The 19,022-nt window shown below is 46.8% G+C and overlaps 1 protein-coding gene across 2 annotated transcripts in view; it reads left to right on the forward strand.

Annotated features, from left to right (window-relative positions):
• SLC23A2 (solute carrier family 23 member 2) overlaps positions 1–19,022 on the forward strand; it is a 52,650-nt gene that overhangs the window by 4,871 nt on the left and 28,757 nt on the right. The window contains exons 1-3 of one of the 2 annotated variants that reach the window (XM_063420692.1): positions 9,160–9,280; positions 17,302–17,570; positions 18,709–18,807. In XM_063420692.1, the coding sequence (XP_063276762.1) occupies positions 17,439–17,570; positions 18,709–18,807 (231 nt within the window). In that variant the 5' untranslated portion in view covers positions 9,160–9,280; positions 17,302–17,438. Of the gene's footprint in view, positions 1–9,159; positions 9,281–17,301; positions 17,571–18,708; positions 18,808–19,022 lie in introns of those variants that run through there. The other variant, XM_063420691.1, reaches the window with a different exon arrangement.

Genomic DNA, 19,022 nt, shown 5'->3' on the forward strand with positions numbered 1-19,022 from the left:
GTGTGTTTCTAAGACTGTCCCAGGCACCTTAGGGGGATGGCATGGCTGGATTTTAGCCGCATATTTTGGAGACTGAAACATCTCTGTCCTCTGAACCAGGAATGTTTTGATCTTGGACTTGCGTCAGCAAAGTGCCTGAGAAAACAAGCTTTGTCTGATAGTTGTATTTTTAGAAGCAGAGGAGTCCAGTTGTTGTGGTGGAGGAGTTGTCCCGCACTACCTGGGAATATCTGAACTTCCAAAGCTCTGTGTGCTCTGAAAACAACTGACCTGGTTTCTGTATGTTTGGGTTAAACCAGCATGTGCCCTTCCTGATAGAAGGGACTGTTTAAATTTGTCACCTGCTTTATGCTCACTTTAGAATCAAAACTGCTTGAAGAATGGGCCTCAAATGAGTACGATGGTGAAGGAGGGATTGAGTCACCATTTTTTGGTTTTGGCTATTTAGAAATGTGAGTCACCAAACTGATTTTGAATTTGATTTTGAAGGGCTCCGTGTTTCCCAGTTTGTTGTCTGAATTAAATTAAACTGTTGAAGGGCTCCTGCCATTTGGAGCATTTTGGGAGTGCAGGGTAGTGGGAAAGTAAGTGAAAAACAATTTCAGAGGGGCTCATGCACTGACATTCCTGGGCATTAACCTGGGGTGTGAGCTTTGAGTAGTTTGGGCTCTCAATGGAGCGACACATTTTAACTGGCTTTACTCCTGTTTTGCATGGCTGTGAAATGGCAGCCCAGGGCAATAATATCGATTTTAGTGGTTTGCTGGCTGTTACCCACTTGTGAGACTGTAAAAGTTAACAGAATGAAGTGCAACTTTAATAGGAAGGCACCTTAATCGCTAATGCACTTGGCTGTGTTTATGTGCTGGGGTGGTTAATGTGAATTTATCCCAGGCTCCCAGCCCTCTGGAAGTCCCGTGGATCTGCTGCACACTCTGTTTTCTAGCCCAGAAGCCACCATCTGAAGGGTTTCCTATTTTTCTGACCTTACTCATGTTATCATTTACCTGGAGCGTCTTGAATTCCAGCTGGAAGCTCAGCTCAGGTGCTGCTGTGTTGTGCTTTTTAAAGGGAATTGTGTGTAAATGTTCTTAGCAGCATGCAAGGTCAAGGAGAGGGGCTCATAAAACAGGCACGTGACTCCATGTCATGACTTTCACTTTTTATTTAGGAGCTTGGAAGGGAAATAAAATGCTGCACTGCAAAGTTAGCAACCCTTTCTTTGTGTGCTGATTGAAATGAATCTGTCTCAGAGCTAACAGCACTTAGTGGACTCTGCTGTGGGAAGGTTTGAATTTTTATGGAGCCTTTGAATCCCTGTGACAGGAAAAAACTAATTTTGCTCTCTTTATTACTTGTCCTTTGTGTGGAGAATCCTGTATCCAGACACTCACCATACCCAAGCAAAGGAAACTCATCCTTGTTTCTGCAGGCTCTAAAGCACCAGCTCTTCACAGGTTACAGCAGGGTTTTTTCCCCTTCTCTTTTTCACGTTTTGTGCAGAACTAATTGTTTCTGAAAGGTAATTAAGTCTTCCTGATGCAAGCAGCATTTGCTTGGTCATATTTTTAAGAGATTGGGGTTTTTGATAAAAGCTGACAGATCATGGTTTCCTGATGAGCATTTTGTTGTATTAAGACCAAACCTAGGGAATCATTTGGATTGAGACTGACAAGAAAGAAATTGGAGCTGCGGATCCCTGTTCATAGGCTCAGAGTGCAGGAAATAATTGCTGTATTCTCATACTGTTCTGTGTCCTTTCATCTCTGGGAACAATAACAATTACCAGTAATTTGCTGATATTGGATGTATTTGCATGGGTGCCATTTAATTTTGTGTGTGGAATTTTGGGAGGTTGTGCTGAGCAGAGTTGTTATTACCAATATAATCTCGCAGGGCTCTGGTCTGGTTTATTCAGCCAGGACACTTGTTACTTGTAATTATTTCAGCTCACTGGTAGATGCTTTTAAAGCTCAAACAAACAAAGAAGTATGGACAAGGGAGAGGATTTGGGTTTTTTTAATACCCAAGTGTTGGCGGTTTGTTGTAGTCCTGTCAGATGTTTTCCTTGTCCATCTGTCCTGTTGGCAAATACCAGGAAAGGCAAAGGATGGAAGGCTGAGCTCCTTTGGAGTCGTGATCCTCCTCAGAAAAACACGATCTGAAAACCCCTCCTGCAGCAGGGGAAGAGCTGCTGGTCCTGTAAACATCCCCTGCTAATGAGCTCCTCTGCTTTGGAGGGGATCAAACACAGCTAATGCTTTTCATGGAGATGCCTAATCAGGCACAATAGAACCAAGCAAAGCTGTCAATTAAACTTTCTATTAAATTTCTCAGTATAAATGAGCCTGAACCCACAGCGCTGTCTGAGCTCCCCTCCTTGGCTGTTGGGCTTTGGTAAAGATTTTGTGATCAGCATTAGCCCAGTTTTGGAGCTCACTTAGCTACCCTCCATCTGCATTGGTCTTTTCTCCTAATTATTCAAAGGGCAAAATGTGTGCTGAAGTGCTGTTCCTTCAAAGAGCAGCAGCTAAGAAGTCTTGCATTTATCTGATGCCAATTAAGTAAGAATAAGTGTGATTATTTTGTTAAAAGCAGTGCTGAAACACATCTGCCAAAGAGCCCTGAAGCTGGAGCAGCAATTAAGGCACAATATTAAATCCACAGTATATTGGTTAAAAAAGGATTGGTTTACTGGCAGAAATCACAAAGAGGTTTACTAAAAGTGAACTAAAGGTTTATTTGACTAAATTTTGCCAAAGTACTTTTTTAAAAAGTTTTCCAAAACCAAGATTTCCTTCAATAACCTATAGTTGGTATAAATATTATTGTATGTAGTGTGAACTATGAAAATATTTCAACCTTTTGTGCTTTTCTTGAACAGGCAGCTGGATGTTAAACTGGCTGTTCCATTTCTGTCCCTTCACTTGGAGAAGCCACTTAACCTTTACCCGTTCTGTTGCTCACAGGGATATTTAAGAATTAATATCTATTTAATGCATTCTTAATTATCTGCTTACATAGGGAGGAAAATCTTCAAAGCCACTGCACTGAATGACATTCCCCATCTGCCTGGTGACATGGTGTGTGGCACAGGGGTGAGGTGGCAGCTGGGCTCCAGCAGGTCCTGTCCCTCCTGCTGCTGCCCGGGCTGTCCCCGTGGCTTCAGAGGGTGGAAGGACCAGAAAATGCACATTTCTGAGGAGGTCCATGCTGGGCAGGAGCTGCTTTCACCTGAGTCTGCCTGGAACAGGAGCATGGGAGTCACCCAGCGAGGCTGGCTGAACACAGCAACACTGCCAGGCTTGTGAAATTAATAAATTAGTAATTGGTTTGCTTAACATGTGGGAATCAAACCCAGGGCTGCTTACAGTTGTTTGGTGTGTGGGCAGGGAGTAAGGAGTGCTGGTTTGGCGTAAATATCATTAATGGCAGTAATGATTTAATTTTCCCCCAGTGGCTGTGGGAAACTGAGCTGTGCTGGGTGACCAAAGCTCTCAGGGCAAACAGCTGGGCACCAGTTATTGGTGGGAATATCAGCATCCATTCTTGCTAGTGCAGTGAATAATGGCATCTTTTCCTGCTCTGTGCCACCGAGAGGTGCTCAGCCTGTGCCCTGCCTTGTGCCAGCTCCAGCAGGAAGCTCCTCCTGCAGCTTTGGGTCTGGCTCCAGGTCAGGACCTCCAAACCCAGTGTGGTGCCAGCCCACCCCGGGAAGGGAAGGAGCAGCAGTGGCAGTTTTGCACTCCTGACAATCCTGAAGCCAGAGGATGCTGTCCTGCTGCACACAGAGTCACACTGGCTCTGCCTCTCCAGCCTCGGGAGCCTTGGAAGGTTTCCTCTGGAAGTGCTGTAAATTCGCTGATTATTCCCAGGAAAGATTTTGAAGTAATCTCGAAGGAGCAAAAGGTCACTGAGCAAGAAGGACATAACTCTCCCAACTGGATAATTAAAAAGAAAATTAAAAAGTATGCTAAGTTGAGATTGACTTGTGGCCATGCTTTGAAGATTAAAAAGGCTTTTTTCATTTCAGATGCAGGAGGTTGGGATTGGTGGGAGGAGGAGTTGTGGCTGCTGGAGCAGTTGGGCTGTGAATTACTGATCTGTGAAGGAGATCCCAGGATCACTGGCCAAAATTATGGATATCTGCTCTTCCCCCCTGCTCCCCGACTTTTTAAGGCATTTAGTCTTGCAGCTGGAGTTTTCAGCCTGGCTGCTCACTGTGTAATGCAGGGCAATTTTTAGGCATCCAAGCAAATGACATATTGAATGAAAAACTAAACAAATTATTTTGCATAAAAGTGTTTTGCCTTTAGAAAATTAAAATAGCCGCTTTGGCTGAAGGGTGGGACTTTCCATGTTCTTTACACAGCCTGCTGGATTTTTCTGTACAGGAGTTTAGAAACTATTGAACCTATTCGCTGTCACAAAAATAGGGAGAGAAAGCTAAAATATGAGCGTGCAAACTAACTGGTGTAACTGGTGTGTCGGATTTGGCCGTGTTCCTGGGCATGGGATGGGTTGGGATGGCAGGGAGCTCAAAGCCCACCCAGTGCCACCCTCTGCCGTGGGCAGGAACATCTCCCCTGTCCCAGGGTGCTCCCAGCCCTGGCCTTGGGCACTTCCAGGGGTGGGGATTCCGAGAATACATAAAGGTAATGATGTGTTCAGGGTAATCTGGCAAGGTACTCGAAGGTAATGATGTGTTAAGGTTCACTGCCTCTAACCCTGCTCTGTTGCTCAGGCTTTGCTTTTGGCTTTTCTCCTAAGACAAAGGATTTGAACTTTTGCCTTTAATTACAGGAATACCTGGAGCTCCAGGAAAGGAGTCTGACTTCGTTTATGGACAGGGTGAATACAGAAACACGTCCCAAAAAGCACATTTCTTCTCTAGTAATTTTGGAAGTGCTTTGATCAGTGCCTGTGGAGTGTAGGACTTTGGCTTCACTATTATTTTGTTGTTCTTTCTTGACAGTGATTCCTTATTTCTTGCCCAGAAATCAGCCTCGGGTATTCTTAAAGGTACTTCCATCTTGAATTTCCTTTTTACCCAGAACTCAGTGTCTGCTTTGATGTACATCTCAGATCCTGGGTTCTTCTTACAAGTATTTTAAAATACCCCATTGCAGGAAAAGTTCTAATAAACACCTTAATAATACAGACTGTAGATGAGTTAGGAGGGACTTAAGAACAGAAGTTGACCACAAGGCATTGCATTGTCCAGCTGAAAATGTGTGATTCATTGGCCATGGATGGCCCCAAGGTGTCCTTTCTCTAGGAGAGAGGGATTTGCGAGTTCAGCCGGTGCGAGGGGACACTCAGCAGGAGGCAGGACTGGGCATCACTCCCTGAATTACCTGGTAAGCTTTCAGAACAATTCCAGTAATTCTCCGTGGCAATTTGAGTCAGCACTAGGGAAGAGCAGTAGATGTTTGCATATTACTGCAGATCTTCTGGTAAGAGCTTTTACAAAGAATTCATAATTCAATGGATTTATAAACATCACTCTTAAGATCAAACTTAATAGCTGAGGCTTTCTGCTGTTCCCAGTTGTGGGTGGAAGTGGATCTATTTATTGTGCTCGTGTGTGATGCTATTTTCTGTGTTTGCTGTATTGTGTTAAGTGTGTTCTGGAGGATATTCATGAGAGGCTGCTGATTAAATAAGCTGATGTAAAAGATCACATATTTGCTGGGGCTTTGGGAGGAAGAATACTTAAATTAGGAGATCGCTACAGAAATGTAGTGAGGGGGCTCATTGAGCTGTCAGAAGCGATGCCTCCTCCACCTCACCCTCCGGATAAAACAGGATGTTCTTGCAAGGAAGCTGTGCCTCTCCCTGAGCTCTGCTGGCACTGAGTGGCTGCATCATTCTTGCTTTTGGGTGTTTTTCGTACTGAAGTTTGCAAGGAGGGATTTGGTTACCAGGTGTTTGCAGCACCCAGGTTGCATTATTGTCATTTTGGTGATGGGACTGTCTGCCACCCTTGTGCAGGGTGAATAGGGGACTTCAGAGAAGGATTTTATCCTGCCCAAGCGCTGCAAAACTGCGGAGAATAATTCCTCAGAATAAATATTCCAACTCGGAATGTTGTCAGTAGTTTACCAATGTGTCCAAGAGCAAACAGAATTTGGCTGGAGCACTTGGAAGTGTTGGTTCATCCTCAGGCTGAACACTGAGTGTCTGAGAAGAAGGCAAAAAGTTGGGTTTTCTTGTAATAGTCAAAGTGAACTCCTCCTAGGAGTAACATTCCCAAGCAGTAGAAATGTTTCCACCAGTTTGCATTTAAGGTATTAAGCTGGTAATAAAAAATGATTGAGTGGCTATGGCAGACCATCACAACCAAGCTCCCTAGGCTGAAGCAGAGTGAGATAAATCCTCTGCTGTGATTCCCCTCCCACAGTGAAGTGCAGCCACACACAGCCCTCAGCTGTTCATTCCCACCTGGCTTCCACACCACTCTGCAACTTGAAGCTGCACTGCGAAATATTCCAGTGTTTGAGGCAGTGGAGTTACTTTTTAAATTAGCATTGCCCTGGAGTGTCACAATGATTCCAGTCCCTGCTCGCTGCAGGGAATTGTAACCCAACAACCCATGCTTGGATCTGTCCTGACATCAATCCTGGCAGCTGGGATTGAAGTGGAGGTACCCAGATTAGCAGGTGTTTTATTTGGATTGAGTAAATGCAGAGTAATCAGAAATAAATTGTTCGAATGTTGAAATTCTCCACTCACCAGTGATGAATTTTAGAGCAATTAGTTTTAATTGCAAGGTAAATAGACAAGTCTTTGATTGCATACTTAAGAATTTTAATTGCATTGAACTCAATTATACTTTGAACTGTCATATTCAGGGCAAGAAGTATTTGAGTCCCTGGCATTGTTCAATCCAACTATTAAAAAAAATAGTGGGATTAAACAACAGTTGGACATCGAAATAAAAAAAGCAGATGGCTTGCTTATTTCAAAACACAAAGTTTTCCTCTTGCCGTTGATCCCTCAGTCCTGTGGTTCCCTGTGAGCACATCAAACCTTGAATCTAAAACAATTTCCAGCATGTTCCATAAAAGTGTTGTAGATCAGTGATCTTCAGCCAGTCTGGGTACAGCTGTTGGGATTTTGTGGTCTTAAGGTTTGGTGATGTTTGTGGTAAGGGCTCTAAGATTTCTTTACATTGAAATTAAGATACTGCGTTTGTGAAAACATTTGGAATTCGGAAGGAAGGGAAAAGGAAAGGATCTAATAACTGGAGAAGGAGCAAACAGGGGGAAGCTTTTCAACATCTCTTTGCAGTGGGGATTAAAGGCTGGAATATCCTTTGGGTTTGTGTGCGCACACACTGCACAGAGGAGTGGAGATCCTTGGATCGCTTCCATGGGTCTGAGCGAGGGGTGAGTGAGCAGCGTGGCACGGGCCGGGCGTCAGCTCCCAATTAACCGTGCCCTGCTCAGGCCTTGGCTCTGATGTGGGACCGAGCGCACGCCGAGCCCGGAGCGCGCCCGGAGCAGCGGGCGGCGAATTCCGACCTGTGCGAGGCTGCCGGGTGTCCTGGAGCCCCGGGGGGCTGGACGGACCCTGGAGGGGCTGGACGGACCCTGGAGGGGCTGGACGGACCCTGGAGGGGCTGGACGGACCCTGGAGGGGCTGGATGGACCCTGGAGGGGCTGGATGGACCCTGGAGGGGCTGGACGGACCCTGGAGGGGCTGGACGGACCCTGGAGGGGCTGGATGGACCCTGGAGGGGCTGGACAGAGCCAGGGGGGCTGGATGGACCTGGAGGGGCTGGATGGACCTGGAGGGGCTGGATGGGCCCTGGAGGGGCTGGACAGAGCTGGGGGGCTGGATGGACATGGGGGGCTGGATGGACATGGGGGCCTGGATGGACATGGGGGCCTGGATGGAGCCAGAGGAACTGGACGGAGCTGAGGAGGCTGGACAGAGCTGGGGCCTGGATGGACCTGGAGGGGCTGGACAGAGCCGAGGGGCTGGATGGACATGGGGGGCTGGATGGAGCCAGAGGAACTGGACAGAGCCGGGGGGGGGGACTGGACAGCACTGGCAGCGTGTCTCTGCCTCCACGCATTGTAGTGCAAAAAGGGCATTTCAGGTACAGTGAGCTCATCTTTGTGCCCTCGAGCTCCACACTCTTGGCGCGCTCTGCCTTGGGTACGAGGGGTGGAGTCACTGCCGGTAAATCCAGGCAGAAGATGGTAACAGTGGGTGCTGCTTTGTGGTGGCCTGTTCTGGTTGTGGCTTCAGTATCAGTTGTAGGGTGATGGTGTTTCAGTAACTGTTTGAAAAGGGAAATGGGGATAGGGGTGGGGATGAGTAACTGTGGCAGCTTGAGGCAGGGGTTGTGATGTGACAAATGACAAAGCGATGTTTAGGAGTGTAAGGGCAGCCTTAGGCAGGGCTGTGCTCCACAGAAAGGGAGTGAGGCAAGGAGGAGATCCATGGGAAGCAGTTCTAGAATCCTGGAATTGTTTAGGTTGGAAGAGACCTTTAAGATCAAGTCCAGCCATTCAGCCAGCACTGCCACATCCACCACTAAATCATGCCCTGAATGCCACATCTCCATGGCTTTTATACACCTTCGGGGACAGGGACTCACCCACTTCCTGAGCAGCCTGTTCTCTATTTCTTGTTGGTTTTGTTGTTGTTTCAAGTCTTTCACTTCTTCTCCTGCATCCCTTCCCATCTCACTTTGCCCTGTGCCCATCATCGTTACTCAGTGTTTTCCACTGGGGAAGTGGATGAGCCCAGCACGAGTCCTGACGTGTTTCAGTTCCCAGTGAGGCTGAGGATCACTGACCCTTGTCTTAGAGAAGAGCTCGGAGATCTGGGACCTCTCAAAAATTTCTCCACTTGCTGATAAAAACATGTTGCACAAGGGAATCTCATGGAAAAACACTTGGAGAAAAGCCCCATCCAGATTCCAGCTGCTGCAGCCAGGCATGTAAATATTTGTGCCAGTTGTGTTTGGAGGGCTCTGGCTGGCTGCAGTGTGTGCCCGAGCCGAAGCTCCCGGGGCCGGGCTGCTTTGCGTAAGCCCGGCGGAGCCATGGAGTAACCCAGGCGTAACCAGGGTGTCCAGGGCTGCCTCCTGCCCCGCCCTTGTGTAAGCGTGGGCTGGGATTGGGCACGGAGCAGTTACACAAGGGGAAGTATAAAAAGAGTCCGAAGTGCTCCTGGGGGATGAATTTCTGCATCCTGCGGCTGCTGCTGCCCCGGGCTCCGGCTGGAGAGGCGCTGCAGGAGCTGCCTCCGAGAGCTTGTGCAGGTTTGCCTTGGGATTCACAGCCCGCTGGGGATGGCTGCAAAAACTCAACCGATTTGGTGTTAGCATTATGAGATAAGAAACTTTAAAACTTGTATTTGTAGGTGTTAATACCTAACTTTCAGTATCTTAAAAACTTGAGGACTTAATTTCTCATTTTAAAATTGCTATCACTGTAAAGAGATATTTACTGTTTTAAAAGGATTTGCTCTTTTCTGTTTATCTGTAAACTTTGCTTTCCTTTTAATCTTTAAAATGGGAAAACTTTGTGATATTAATATAGTAAAAAAGATTTTAAGAAAGCTTGAGCACAAAGGTACAGCATCTTGGTTGGTTTCTAAAAGTTTATTAAATTCAAATCCTAATAAGTTATGCACTTATTAGGTACAGCACAAAAGGTACAGCATCTTGGTTAGTTTCTAAAAGTTTATTAATTCCAAATCCTTATAAGTTATGCTAAATGGAAGTGAAGTGTTTATTTCCAGGCAAGCCTAATAGATAACTCAGTGTAAAACTTTTCAAATGTGGGATCAGTTGCTGGGTTTGTATTGATTACTGGGCTCAAGCTGCTCCCTTTTCAAAGGAGCCACAGGGATGCCTCAGCCTTTGGGAAGGAGCTTCACATCCAGAGCTGAAAAATTGGCACATTACCTCGATTTACTTAATAAATGGAATTTTTCCTAGATGAGTCTCTAACTCCACCTTTGTTTTAATGTGATTAAAGTCTTGGAAAGAAGGGAGCTTTCATCAAAGTGCCAAGTCCAAGTACAAAGCAGGCTGAGAAAGGACCCAGTGTGAGCTCAGGTTGCTTTGAGGGCCATGAAGGAGCTTAACGAGCTGTGTATTAATATCCATAATAACGGGGAGGTATCGGAATGCCCAAATTATTAATTCTCCCCAGGGAGACTGTAAGGACTCCATAGCATTAGAAATCAAATTACTGTGTACCATCCACTGTGTGAGATGTGCTGAGCTCCAGGGCAGACTGTACAGGAACAGTGAGACAGGATTTAATTTTTATTTACCCTGATCTGGAGGTGTGAGTTCCCGGTGGTGTCTGTGCTGATAACGAGCTGGAAAATGTCATCTCCCACCTTCTGCTTGCACTGCTTTGGAGTCTCACAGCTTCCCCCATGTCCTTCTCTCATCCCTGTCCTCCGGTGGGATGGGATGTCCCTGGATGTCCCGGGAGGGTGATAAATGCTCTGCACAGAATTTGGGCCAAACTGCTGCCTTTTGGAACAAGAAAATGGGAATAATGGGGTGAAGGATGAGTAGGAACTGCTTGGCCAGCAGTGTTTCGATCAAACACCCTTCAGGGTGACTGATGCTGGAAACACCCAGATTTCAGCTATTCTAGTTTAGAGTCACAGCCTAAGTTAATAACTTGGCTAACCAAACTTGTAGTTTTTGAAAGCTGTGAGATCCTTTGTTAAACATCTCATTCAGCTGGATTTAAGTCCCCTTCTCAACGAGCTCATTCACACAGGAAGTTAATGAGATTTAGCTAATGTGCTTTAAATACACGGAAGGTTTGAGCTCGGCATAACTTTCCTGCTTAGCTTTGTGTAGACTTGCCCTAATAATGCTGGTCAGTTATTAAAGCACCGTTTTGGACGGCAGTCAAAATACCAACTACTTAAAAATTCATTAGTGCCTCCAAAGAAAGAGTATGTTTGTGCTTTGAAGAGCTACTTTGAAGTGAAGAGAGAATCTTCTTAAAGTACCCATCAGCTCTTTCTAAAACCTAAATTGAATTTTTTAAAACTCAGGTGTTAGGAAGTTTGGGTATTTAGCAGCATTTTGTTTGTCTCTGCTTCAGGTAAAGACGAACTGTGTGGTGTTAGGTTAAATTTGGAGTCTGCTTTTCCTCAGTTGTGGATGTGGTTCAGTGCAGGAGGAAAATCTCTGGAGTATTTAGGATGTGGTGGCATTTCAGTGCAGCTTCAGTTCATGAGGAGGAACTCGGGAGGCCAAAGACAAATCACGAGTTTCCTGGGACCAAAGAGTCTGCTCCAAACAGCCCCAGAAAAAACTCCTGAAGCAGGAGGATGGTTTTTACAAATTAAGTGGGGGTTCTGGGCACCTTCTTCACATCTATCAGGTGGTGAAAATGCCCTGGAAGACAGAAAAAATGCCTTTCAGGCACTCCCTGCGTATGTGGACAGTGGTGGGACCTCACAGGTGCCGTATGGAGGCGCAGATCTGGCATGTAACAGCGTGAAGCAATTGGATTTGTGGTCGTGGTTCTGCAGACAGGACTTTGATTGCATCCTTTAAGTACTTATTGGGCTTTTTTAACCTCAGTGATGGGATATTTGGGGAAGTTTAACTGTGGAGAACCTTTTTCCTAGGAAAACATCCAGCACCCTTTGGACACCTCTGAGTAGCAAAGTCAGTGCTCTTTTGGTGGCTTGTAATTTGGTCCTTAATATTTGAAAGCCCCTTGGTAATGTACTGTTTAATTTCTAACAGGTTCTCAGAAACAAGTAACTCTAATGTTTATTTATTTGAGCTGTGAAATAGGTGTGGGCAGCTGTGCAGGCTGGAGAGAGAAAAGGGAATCCATGTTCTGAGGTTCTCCTGGGATTAAAAACAGCAGAAAAGTGAGAACACGGATAAATCCATTTCCTGGAGCTGATGCACAGCAGACATGATCTGGCTAATAACAAAAATATGAGGTTTTGGGTTTTAATACCTTAATGGCACAAAACCAGTACAGAAGTTTTGTGAGGGTGTAGCTAGAGCCAGTGGCGATCTGCTATTCCTTAATTACCTGGGAATTGTCTTGCTTTTGTGTGGGATGTGTGTCTGGCCAGGCACAGCTGTGCTCTGTGAGCAGCCTTGGTCTGACTGGAGCCTCTGCCATGTTCTGCACTGCCGGAGCACTCCCTGTCCCTGATCAGTTCGGTGAAGGGTTCTGGGCAAGGAATTCCTTTTACAACTTCCCTGATCTCTTGGCATCCGTGCTGTCCCTTCTGCAGCTCCCTGGTGCCAATCCCAGCCTGTGTCTGTCTGTCCCGTCTCCAATCCCAGCCTGTGTCTGTCTGTCCCGTCTCCAATCCCAGCCTGTGTCTGTCTGTCCCGTCTCCGTGTCTGTCTGTCCCTTCTCTGGACTCCTGGCTGGCCCCTGACACCTCTGTCCCACAGGGGTGCTTTGGTTTCTCTGTGACTTTTCCTGGAGGGCAGGATCAGCTGCGTAGCCTAAACTCATTCTTTTTTACTCCAAACCAAGTAAATCCGGTGCATTTGTTACTGGCTTCAGTTCTTCACAGCTGGGACGCTGCAGGAACTGAAATTTTGCTTTAGCCTCAGTGTCTGGTGTGTCCTTCCCACAGTGAGCCTTAAACAACAGCAAGTGGGGTAAAAACTGGTTTTATCTTCTGCTCAGACTTGGAACATGTAACAAGAAAATAACACGCAGGGAGTCCAAGTCCCTTTCCATGCGTCTGCTGCCTAAAATACAAAATCTCAAACCTAGAGGATGCCTTGATGTGTGTTAAAACACATCACACGCCCGAGTTCCAGAGGTGCCAAACACTTGGAAATGCCATGGGAGGTGGTGAAATTCCAGAGGCACCTCAAGTGGGACAAATTCTGGCTGAGCATCATCTCTGCTTGGAGGAGAAAGTTGGTCTGTTCACATGAGCTTGACAGCTAATTAAAATAATAAATTGATGATGGTAATTAAGCAGTGACCTTAATTTGATTCTAATCTCCTTAGTGTCTGCAACAGCCAGAGTTTTTTGGCTCTTCAGCCATCTGTAACAGCCAGAAAGGTCCTGGCTGGCTGTGCCACCACTCCTTCCTCAGGGAGTTGTGACATGGGACAAACCCAAGCGTGGGATGTTCCATCCCCAGCTGCTGTTATCACCACGCTTGTTGTGCTTCCTTTACAAATATTTTCCTTGTGCAGCAGGGAGAGGCCACCAAATTCAGGCCAGTACCTGATTTTCCCTGGGGTGTGGAGGAGAGGCCCACAGGGACTGACTGGGGGCCAGGGCAGGGATTGTCTAAAGGGACAGGGAAAGGCTGAAGTATTTTGATTGTCACTGGGTGGTGGGCTCGGCTCAGCTGAGAGAAATTTAGGATCCAGTTGAAATTCAACCTTTGTGGTTTTAGAAGGTTTTTGTTTTGAGTTTGGCAAATAAGGGAATACACAGAGCTGCTGGAGATCCTTTCACTTTGGAAAAACTGTAATTTTCAGGGCTGAAAGTCACAGGGGAGCCTGAGCTTCCTCCAGGGGGTTAATCTCTAGGTCTGCTTATTGCAAATGAGCTTTACAGCATTGCCATGTCCTGAGCATGACCTGCTGCCCATCCTGGTGCTGCCAGGCCATCGGCACCTGGCAAAGTGTTGACTCTTCTAAGAGAAGTTAAAACCTAAATCAACCCAAACTAAGAGCCCCAAGAACTTGTCAATGCCTCAGGAATGTCACAGCCTGGAGGTCAGAAGGGTTTTGTTTTCCCCAGTTTTTGCTTTGCCAAGCTCTGGATTCAAATATTGACGTTGAAGGCCCTTCCACTGGGTCTTCAGCACTGTAGGGAGGAATTGCCATCGCAGCAAATCTGATCTACAGAATATTTTTGGTGTGCTTCAGCCAAAAACGATATCCAGTGCTTTTAAAGGAAACAGTGCATGCAAGGGAGGTGTCTGTATTCCACTGCCAGCTCCTTTGTGGGTTCTTGGCCAGTTTTCCCTCCCATGGCAATAAGCTCTTTATGTCTATCTGCACCTTCTGTCCTGCCCAGGTTAACCCTTGGATCTGCTTAAGAGATGAGCTTTGAAAGGATTTTTTACTGACTCACAGGCAGTTGGGGACCTCATGAAGTCAAAGCTTTTTGTGCAGCCTGTGGTGGCACAGGGGCAGATTTTCCTGTAGGAAAACCTTTGTGCTCCAGTGGATGTTTTTATTTGTGGTGGAGGTTCCAGAGCAGAGACTTGCAGGAAGAAAAAGAGCATTTAAACAGTCTTGCACTGTAGCTCTCTATATCTGTAATGAGTTTTAGCTTTTTTCCATGTGCTTTGAAATGCATCCTAATCTGTTCAAATGAAATAGCAGCAACCTTGGCAAAAGGAAAAATGTGGTGGGTGGTCCTGGAGGCATGAGAAGGTGCTGATGTGTCAGACCAGACACTGCCACCTCTTTGTGTCCTCTCCTGGTGGCTCCAAGGCTTGAGGGCGCTTTTTGCTGGAGAAGAGGCAGATGTTGAAGGTGCAGAGTGGCCTTTCCCTGGCCAGGAGGCTTTTCCTCCTGAACTTGCACTGGGGCTATCTCCTGCCCTTTGTTTGTAAATCCTAATCTTATCTCCAGCACTGTAAAGCCCTGGCAGCTCTTGGCCTTCTGTGTTAAACGCAGGTGTGCACTGGAGGCAATTTGGTGTGGAAAGCTGAACTTTGTATCAGAGTCCTGATGGAAATTTCACTTCCAGCCTTTCCATTTGATCCCAGGCCGCAGATGAGGGGTTGTACTGAGTGTACCTGCCTGGTGCTGGATGTCTGTTATCCCTTTCTCCAGGACTTTTCATCTCCTGAGGAGCTGGGTTTGCTCTGGACACCGGGGCTGATAAGGAATGGTCTCTTGCAGGTAGCTTTAGGCAGCAGCAGCAGAGTTTATCTGCTCTTAGGCACTCCTGATTGCAGAATCAAAGCATTCCAGAAATCTCTGATGATCATCCGTGCCATTAAATGCAATTTTAATTGCTGGGTAGTTCTGGTTTTTCTTGGACCAACCCCTCCTGACACAAATCCTCCCTCTCTTTAGGAAAAGCAGCAATGAGGGGTTTTTTGCCTGTGAATTGGGAGTTGTCTGTTTGGGAATTGGTATTTTAGCCATGGTGTGTCAGCTCTGAACAGTCACTTGATCCAAGACAAGCTTTGCTGCTGTCCTGCTGGAATTCCCAAGAGCCATTCCCAAGGAGTGATCCAGGCCTGGAGGAGACAGCAGCCAGCAGAGCAGGATTACAGCCTTGTCTTTTCTCTCTGGAGATGCTGGTGAGTGCCAGCTGAGCAGCTCAGGGTGCCAGAGCACCTTAGAGCAGATCCTGTGACTGGCAGCTTCCCTGGCTCCAGATTTATTGGCCCTGGCTTAGGGAGATGTCCTGCTGCCCTTTCCCTTCTCAATCCCAGAGGATAAAGCTGCCAGACTAAACCTTGCCTGTCTCCATCTCTGATTTTCTTGGAGGATAAAATATGTCTGCAATGACAGAAAAAGGCAGATTCTTTTCTCTTTGTTCTTGTGTGCTAGGAAAAAAACCCCTCATTGTTTTACAGTGAAAGCAAACAAAAACCCCCTCCAAAAATCCCAGCCCAGACGCACCAGTGCCCCAAATCTTTAAACTTTAACCACTACCTGTCTCCTCTCTGCCCTGAGCTGCACTTTGAAGAGGAGCTCTGTGGTTATTGTGAAAATAGAAATGACAAGTTTTTTCCAGAGCAAGACAGTGAGTATTCAAACCAGTCTTCTCCTTCAGTCTTCAAGTTAGAAATAATAAATTATGCTACTTTAATATTTGCCCTCATAAACAAATCTTAACCCTAATTTGCAGGCACTGCCTTCCATCCCATCATGATTTAAATTAATGCTTCAAGGGATCTCACTGCCCAAATCATCTTTTTTATGTAACTTTTCAAGAGATATCTACATTGCTTTGAAAGGTTTAATATTTCTTTCACCCCAAGGAACCAGAATTTTCCAGCATATGGGCACTTAACAGCTATTAAGAGGTTCTAAAATATTAGTATTCATATATTAGTACAGTCCTGAATTGCCCTCAGCAGAAGAGTCTTTCTCAAGTTCAGTTATTATTGCAATTACAGTAGGCAGGAGCTGCTGGCATTTCCTGAGCAGCGTCTGGAAGGGAGACTTAAGGAAAAAGCCAAGTTCTGCTTCTTTTTTTCCCAATCCAAACCTGTGTTTGTGAATGTCCGTGAGCTGTGTTTCCACCTTAGGGTTCAGCTGAACCCATCATTAACTCGCTTTTGAAGTAACACCAGTGTGAGTGGGTTCTGCTGCTTGGATGGGTGCAGAAAATTCTGCTTTCTGTGGCTTTCAAAAGACTTTTTCAGGTTCTGTCCTGTACTTTCACCTGTACCTGACCCGGTTTCACCTGCAGGTGTTGGCAGCTGCATTTTCTGTTTAAGCTCAGTAACTTTGCAGGTTGCAAAACTTGGTTTGCTGCAGGATTTTCTGTGCTGTCCTGTGAGGAGTTTAGGTTCAAATAAGTTAATTCCTGATCTTTTGTCTTGGAAATGGAAAATGTGGGATGACTGGACTGACTGGTCTGATTTAAGGGGCAAAAGTGGGAAAACTGCTGTAGTGACCCCTCTGGGAAAACGAAAGAGCCCCACTAAGGTGTCTGATCTTTCCTGTTCCTGTGCCAGAAGAGAAGTGAAGCTCATTAAAATACAGAGTTTATCCTCAAACAGTTCCTTCAGCATCCTTGGACAGATCACTTGGAAAGTTCTTCATACAGCTGAGAATTTGGGGATAATTTTGGGGTAGGGTGTTAAGCAGAAAGGGCTGTTTCTGTCTGAAACAGGCTCACTGAAAGGCAGCTGGCCTCACTGTCCATCCAGTCTGAGCTTCCCAGATGCTTTTTATTTCAAAGTAAGTTTGTTTCAAAGAAAAGATTCAGTAATACAGAGGTAACCCTGGAGCAGCTCTGCAAATTTACCCTCCTTGGAGAAGCCCAGGTCTCGTTTGTGGTAGATGTTCAGCTGTTCTGCACTACTCTGTGCCTGGAGTTTGTTCCCAAAAAGTTCTGTGGAAATTGCTGTGAGATTGGAGAAAAACTAAGGTTTCAGTGTGCTACTAATGATTGAAAAATACAGGAGAAGAATGAGAGAATAATCAGAGTATTCCCAGTATGAAAGAATTTCAAATACCTTGACTGATAATTATCAGGGAGGAATGATGAGAGTTGGTGAGTCACGAGCATGAAAGGGAGCCCAGGCTGTGGGGCTTGTGCTTTTGCACATCTATTTTAGGGAATAAAAATACCAATTTCTCCCTTCACTCCTAGGAGCCGTTGATGCAAGCGACACCCTGATGTCCCAGCTGGATTACTGAGCTGCTGTGTGATTCCTGGAGCTGCTGCTGTTGGAATAAGGAGCTGTCCTTAGTTCTTGGCCTGTCCCAGAAGCACCTCCTGGGTGCTGCATGCAAGTCCTGGACGTGCTGGAAACGATGGGGATTGGCAAGAACACCACGTCCAAGTCGGTGGAGGCAGGAGGCTCCACAGAGGCCAAATACGAGGATGAGTCCAAGCACCCCACTTTCTTCACCCTGCCTGTGAGTAATTCCAGGCCTGCAGTCAGTGGGAATCAGGGGATAACGTTCCAGTTGTGTTGTACAAACCCTTCATTTCCACCAGCAGACAAAGCTCTGCTTCCCTGAGGATTTGTGTGTGAACACAGCCTCTGTGTGTGGTTATTCCGTGTTCCAGCAGGGGCAGCCCCCCAGGCACGGCGTGCTCAGAGCTCTGAGCTGTGCCCCTGCAGCAGGAACCCCCTGGGGTGGAGTCATGGAATCACTGAGGTTGGAAAAGACTTCCAGGACTGTCAGGTCCAACCTGTGACTGATCCCCACCACGTCCCCTAAATCACGAGTGCCACATCTGCTGTGGTCCTGAGCAGCTCTGGGGATACCACCACAGCCCTGGGCAGCAGCCCCAGTGCTTAACAACTCCTTCAGTGGAGAAATACTCCCTGTATCCAACCTGTCCATCCCTGGCACAGCCTGAGGCCGCTCCCTCTGCTCCTGTCCCTGTTCCCTGGGATCAGATCCCTTCCTGTCAGGAGTTGTGCAGAGCCACAGGATCCCTCCTGAGCCTCCTTTCCTCCAGGCTGAGCCCCTTTCCCAGCTCCCTCAGCCTCTCCTGGGGCTCCAACCCCTTCCCCAGCTCCATTCCCTTCCCTGGACACGCTCCAGCCCCTCAGTGCCTCTCTTGTGAGGGGACAGACCTGAACACAGCCCTTGAGGGGCCTCAGCAGAGCCTACTTGCCCACCTGGGCTCGTGTCCAGCCTGTATTGACCACCTGAACTGCTCAACTGAGACTAAGAGGCAGCAGCAGGGAGATATTTGCTTGTCCTCTGCTTCCTCCCATTTTCATTGAATCGTTCTGTTGTGCACGTTGCCTCTCGAGAGCTCTTCAATCAGTCTGCTGCTGGTTCCCCCTGCCCCAGGCTGGCACTGCCCAGGTTTGCAGGAGCTCTCTGGGATGTTTTTAAGGATCCTGTCAAGTCTCTCTCTGTCCCTAGCCCTGCTGTTACAGAAATGATGACTTGCCATGTTCCTCATGTTTTCTGGCAAAGTGTCAGAGGCAGATGTCAAATACCAAGAGAGAAAACTGACTGACATGGGCTGTGACTGCAGAGGAAATGTTTATTTTAAAAGACATCGTGTTTCTCTTTTTGTTTTGTTTTTAAGGTTGTGATAAATGGTGGAGCCACATCCAGCGGTGATCAGGACACAGAGGACACAGAGCTGATGGCCATCTACACCACAGAGAATGGCATAGCAGAGAAGGTATGTGGGGCTTCCCTGCTAGGTGAGAACTCACTCTTGCTCTCCCAGCTCGTGATTTGCCCACAGCAGCTTCCCCTTGCTGTGAGGTTTCCTGTCCCACAGCTGCTGACTTGCAGATTCACATCACCCCAGGGAGTTCTGCCCTCATGACTCCTGGTCACACACTTGGGTTACAGCACTTGGGGCATGACTCAGGAAATGGTGGAAGCAGTTCC

Source organism: Prinia subflava, chromosome 32 (genome assembly GCF_021018805.1).
Source record: "Prinia subflava isolate CZ2003 ecotype Zambia chromosome 32, Cam_Psub_1.2, whole genome shotgun sequence".
NCBI classification, from domain to species: domain Eukaryota; kingdom Metazoa; phylum Chordata; class Aves; order Passeriformes; family Cisticolidae; genus Prinia; species Prinia subflava.